General features: G+C 42.1%; 2 protein-coding genes across 2 annotated transcripts; both read left to right on the plus strand.

The window, feature by feature from the left end:
- Positions 1–558: 558 nt before the first annotated feature.
- FOXG_17459 (uncharacterized protein) lies at positions 559–2,294 on the plus strand. Its single transcript, XM_018397466.1, has 4 exons — positions 559–975; positions 1,032–1,099; positions 1,157–1,530; positions 1,579–2,294. The coding sequence occupies exons 1-4, from the start codon at positions 729–731 to the stop codon at positions 2,174–2,176; spliced, it is 1,287 nt and encodes a 428-aa protein (XP_018258512.1). The 5' UTR covers positions 559–728; the 3' UTR covers positions 2,177–2,294.
- Positions 2,295–5,416: 3,122 nt separating this feature from the next.
- On the plus strand, positions 5,417–5,608 carry FOXG_22826 (uncharacterized protein; the record flags this gene model as incomplete). The annotated part of the gene is made up of 2 exons (XM_018403244.1): positions 5,417–5,496; positions 5,548–5,608. 2 exons carry the CDS (start codon positions 5,417–5,419, stop codon positions 5,606–5,608), a joined length of 141 nt encoding a protein of 46 aa, XP_018258513.1.
- Positions 5,609–5,825: the final 217 nt, after the last annotated feature.

The raw sequence follows: 5,825 nt of genomic DNA on the forward strand, positions 1-5,825 counted from the left end.
ACTTTGACAAAAGCGACTAGGATCCCTGGAAAGATGCCCGGAAAGAACCGTCTTAATATACCACGGTATAGTTGCTTCTCTTTGAGGAACGGTCTCTTACGACTCTACAGTACGGGGGGCGGGGGCGGCGAAAAGTATTCGCAGGTGTGCAGATAGGCTTGTCGTTCGGAAGCTAGTCAGGAGTAGCTTTTCAGGTCCTCAATACCTTGAATTACGACTATATCAGGCGGATAATCTAGTATAAAGTACCCAAAGTAAGCTAAGCTACTAACTCGAGTAGCTAGGGCCTACCTGCACACCTGCGAATACTTTTTGCATCCCACTTTAGATTGTTTCGTTGGGCCTCGGGATCTTCGGTAAATCAGTGGATAGGGGATCCATGCTATTCCTCATTCATTCTACAACACCCACATGGCTTATTACGACCGGCAGATGTCTGTACCTGAGCAATGGTCCGAGCACAAGCTCAAGAGTCACCCGCAAGCCTTGCATCAGCTACAGCTACTAAAACGCGGCAGTTTAATGTCTCCGCCTGATTGGCTCTCATATTGGCTGTAAAAGCATGATAGTTAGGGATCTTCAGGTCCGGTGGCATGCATTACTAGGCGGGACATTTGCCCCCTTCGAGTACTAAACCCTTCGCTTCTCCCTCGCACACGAACCCGTTTCAGCGAGAATCCAAAAGATGTGTTATTCATTGTAAAATACCGACTTTCCTTCCCTTCACTATGCACCTGCGTTGGGCCGACGACGGCCATACGACCATGGACTACCGCTCCTTAGACAGTGCTGTCAGTGCATCACGCTCCATCGGAATTCGTACTATTCTTGTCGCCTTCTCCATCATGTCCGCTACAGCCGTCGCTCTACGAACCTATATGCGATCGAGGGTGCTTCACTCTTTTGGCTGGGATGATGGGTTTATGGTGACTGCTCAGGTGCTTACCCTTGGGGCTGCTGTGGCTATTGGCTTGGGTAGGCTCTTGATCTACACCACAAGGCAAGATGACCAGTTGTTAACTCCAGTGTAGAGAACAAGTATGGATTGGGATACCATACCGGGGAACAACCCACGAGCGCATATGTTGCTTACATGAAGGTATGGTTCTTATCCTTCCTATTACACTCTTGAAACACTCGCTTATATGAGCAACAGTCATTCTATGCGTCCGTCGTTGTGTACAATATTGCCATGTGCCTTGTCAAGATTGGCATTATCTTCCAATATCGCCGAGTCTTCGCCTTACCGATCATACAGCGCATTACATTGTACGGAATAATCTTCATGGTCGTATGGACTGTCGTCATCGCCTTTCTCAATATTCTCATTTGTGTTCCGGTTGCCAAGTTCTGGGATTCAAACCTCCCTGGTCGATGTCTCGATGCCTTGACGATATGGTATGTCATGGCTGGTTTCAACCTGGTCACCGACATTGCCATATTCTGCCTTCCGTTGCCTGTCATAAACAGCCTCAATCTTCCCCCGAGACAAAAGATCATGCTTTTTGCAATCTTTAGCCTGGGTTTCTTGTAAGTCACCGAAATCTACTCTTGATTGACTAGTACTGACACCACTAGCACTTGTGTCATCTCGATCTACCGTATCCGAACGCTGAAGACTGCGACCTCAACCAAGGATCCCAACTGGGATAACGTAGATGCTGCCATATGGTCGTTCCTAGAAGTCACCATCGCCATCATCACGGCATGCCTACCAACCCTTCGACCGTTCTTTTCCAGACTTATACCCAGAATATTCGCTTCCTCCTTTGACCGAAGTAATCGTCCATCCAACTATGGGCAATATGGGCACTACGTCCAAACCCCTAGCAGTCAATGCTTAAGAAACATGCCTAGGACAAGGACTGAAGAACGCAGCAGGCGCTCGATGGACGACACAAGCACTTTACGTGGGAGTGATAGTGTCCCACTTCCCCCCACCAACAATACTCTCCATGCTCGTCCATATCCTGGCGTTACTGTAAGTATCATGGCTGGGAAGAAACGGGATCATTCCAACGAGGAAGCTCAGTCGCAAAGTCCTACGGGAGCAACTAGCCCAAGTCAAGGAGGGATAAAAGCTACAACTGTTATCACCCAGAAGGTTCTGATGGAGAGGGTCTCAGAGGAGGAATGGGATAATAGCAGGCCGAGTTGCAGTGATGCAACTCTTTGACGACACTTTATGTTGAATAAGTCTACTATACATAAACAACTAGTCTAGCTCTTTTTCTACTTATAAAGGCTGAGCTTAAGCCCTTTGTAACAGAGTAATATTAGCCTTCTCTCCAGACATCAGAACAGCTAAGACTTACTAGATTCCTATTAACTTAAGGAAGCTCTCCATAATAGAAGGATTATCCGCTGGTGACACAGGCGAGTCGTCCAAGCATCGTTTGCAATGCCAGTTATTGTCCATACACGTTCTTAAAGATAGACTGCCATCGGCCCTCAGGATCTGAATTGGTTTTGGTAAGGGTATGTGGCTTGCCTCATCCCAAGCATTTCGTGCCTACGCGTCAGGCCAGCCATTGAATGCAAGATGAATTTGGCCGGGAACACTCTAGTAATCGACTACGCGCGTCTTTTGTCGGAGATCAAGGTTGAAGATTAGCCCTCAAACGGTATCGTGAGAGATATGAGCATGCGCCATGGCAACTGATGAGTCCAGACAGGCATTCGAATACACGTCGAAGCTAGTAGGTAGTGCTCCGGCTGGTGAAAGGAAATGTTGGCGCCGACCACCTGCTCAAGAAACGATTTCTGGGAATGGCACCTAACGAAGCGTTGGATGAGAGCATTCGCAATGGCTTGCTCTTTAGGGTCTGAAAATAGTGATGTTGATAAGTAGGCTTGGACTACCATACAAGAAATAGAAAGGAAAACAAGAAGAGAAGAGTAAAAGAGTATGAAGTAAGCCGAAGTTGAGCGATGACATCAACGGTTTATGGAATACTAGCCCTTGCCTTATAGACGCGCAAAATCTATTGTTAGCAATGATCCAGATTATAGTATTCCGTCGCGATATCCTTTCTTACTTTACCCATTCCACCCAAGAATTCCTCGTTCTGACAAGTATCCACTTTGTCGTCAAGTGCCAACTCCATAGGCCCTGTGCCAATATCGAGTCTCATACAACTTATAGTGAAGAAGATGTATCGTAGCATTGCAGAGGGGCATAGTAAATTATTCTCCAGCTCGGATGCTAAGACCGGCTGCCCTAGGTACTCCGACTCTTGTAGCAGATGCGGCCACGACAGTGAGAAGTGGCCAAGAAACCCAACAATAGATACTATCATCGCGTCCTTTGGAAAGACTTCCAGAAGGGTCTGAGAGGACCAGGGGAAGTTGGCAAACCAACAGAGATGTGCAAAGGTGAGATCATCATTGTTTAAGATATTCTGCAACTCCTCAAAGGCAGAATCGATGGCATCCAGCGCCCCAACTGGTTCGAGAAGCCTATGAACGGTGGATCTGTCGATAGACCAGAGACAGCACAGTTGATGGATCGCCATGTAGAACATATCGTGATTCCTACAAGCGGCCAGCAGAATCAGATAGCGACGCCCGTCCTGTCCTGTCAAGGAGTTCACTTCAAGCTGCGCCGCTTGACACACGAGTGTCTGATGCCAACACTCCATCTGTTGACGAAATCCTAACTGAGTCTCACGGTCAGCAATACAGACCTCTTTTCAACGGCCGGCTGAACAGGAGTTCCGACGGGGCACGCCTTATCTCCCAGCGCATCAGGTGGATGCGCCATTCGTTCGGATGTTAGGATAAAGAACAGCTCACCTGAGCTCTAACAAGAGCATACCGGCAGTTACAGCCAGGCGCCGGTGTTTCTTGGCTATAACTGTTACAGGTCGGCCCGACCATATCAGCAGTATAGTAGTGTAGCTGGTGATAGTAGTACTAGATGTAACTGGACAAATTTACAAAGAACAGCGAGATGATTGCCTTAAATGCTTGACACTTCTCGAAGTGGTTCAAAAGCGGTGAATTTGTATTGTGCCTAATCACAAAGCGAAGCTCGTATTGGAAGACTGTAATTTGAACCTACCCTGTAAACGGGAACCCTATAACGTCGGTCACCCGGAAACCGGCCACCCCCAGAAACCGGCCACTTTTCCTCTACTATAAGCTAAGAAAATATAACATTTTTAAATATTAATAAGATATTATAGATTACTAATATAATTTTTTTCTAGTTTTATTTATATAGTTAAATAGCTTATATAATATAAAAAAAATACTATATAATTATATTAAGCTTATATAGGAAAATATAGCTATTTTAATATATAAGGTAAAAAATGTTAAGGAATTACTAGTATTTACTAAGAAAACCTTAACTAATTTAAAACCTTTATATAAAGTCTATTAAAATAGTTATAAAATTCTAGTTTTAAAATTAAAATTACTAAGAGTTTAAAGCTTTTTATTAAGAGAATATATAATATATATTACTTAATATTTAATATATATTTAATAATTTAAGTTTTATTATTAATAATAAACTTACTTATTATTATAAGTATTAAAATAGCTTAATAAAATAAATATTAAAATATATTATATTACTTTAGCTTATAAGCCAGTTTATATAAGTTAAAGTATTTAAATAGCTATTTTATTTAATTTATAATTAAATTTTAAAATAATTTATATTTTTATATAAATTTTCTTAAGATTTATTTTAAAAGTTTATTATTATTATTTAAAGAAATTATATAATTTTATAGTATTTTTCTATACTTAATATAAGTAATAAAAAGCTCAGATCTTATCTTTTTAAGCTTATATTATTTTTATTAGATTTAATATTTAATTTAAAACATTTCTTATCTCTTAACTTTTAAACTCTATTTAAACTTATATTATATAATAACTATATATTATATATAAAAAATAAAATTACTTTTATATAGTATTATATTAGTAGTATATAAAAATTATCTATAATTCTTATTTAAAGCTATATAGAGGAAGCTATTAAATCCTTTATTTTTATTATCTGTTAGTGTAAGGTGGCCGGTTTCCGGGGGTGGCCGGTTTCCCCCCATCCGACGTTATTGACTAAATCAAAAAGACAAAATTCACATTCGTGAAACATACTGTCTTGTCCTTAGTTTGTGGATATTTGCCGAGATCTAGTAAGATTTATACTGATTGGTCTCCCGCTAAATTACATTTCCTACAACTGTTATGCAACGGACCGAATGCGGCATAACCCTTCCGATTTTCCGAGATAAGAACTGGCACAAGACACTCTGATCTAGATGCTGGTTAGGCTCAAAATGAGGTGTCTTTTCATGTTATCTACTGGTATTGTACTAAACCATCTTCTGTCTTGATACAGAGATTGATCGGGTTCAAAAGTTATTTGAACCCTATACAGAATCTATGGGCATTGATGAAGGTAGAGATCTACCGGTTTTACTCAGAACTGGCTCATGCGGAGGATACAACCGCAACACAACACGCTCTGACACTGTAATTGCTGCAGAAAGCTGGTGTGTAAAGCGCTAATGCTGTTCTTAACAGCCCGTGCAACAAGGGTCTGATCCGGCTAGACCGACTACTCCGGTACCTGAGTTTGGATTGATACTTTTAGCCCCCCACTATATGTCACCCAAACGGTCTATCAAGCATCATCACTCCTCACAAGCACCCTCGGTCGCCAGGGTAGTATGATGGTTACAGCCAAGCCAGTCGACCTGAACAAAACAAGGAGTTTGTGAAGAAGGTAGGCGCATTTCCGACGCAGCAGCAGTCAAATCATTGCAGAATCATGGCATCTTTTCCCGTCTACATTGCTCCCT

Source organism: Fusarium oxysporum, chromosome 14 (assembly GCF_000149955.1).
Source record: "Fusarium oxysporum f. sp. lycopersici 4287 chromosome 14, whole genome shotgun sequence".
In the NCBI taxonomy this organism is placed as follows: domain Eukaryota; kingdom Fungi; phylum Ascomycota; class Sordariomycetes; order Hypocreales; family Nectriaceae; genus Fusarium; species Fusarium oxysporum.

Excerpts from the sequence above, each read along its gene's own strand:
- FOXG_17459 (XM_018397466.1), top strand. The coding sequence starts at position 729 with ATGCACCTGCGTTGGGCCGACGACGGCCATACGACCATGGACTACCGC. Across the intron at positions 976-1,031 it reads TGCTGTGGCTATTGGCTTGG|AGAACAAGTATGGATTGGGA; the intron begins GTAGGCTCTTGA and ends ACTCCAGTGTAG. Across the intron at positions 1,531-1,578 it reads ATCTTTAGCCTGGGTTTCTT|CACTTGTGTCATCTCGATCT; the intron begins GTAAGTCACCGA and ends TGACACCACTAG.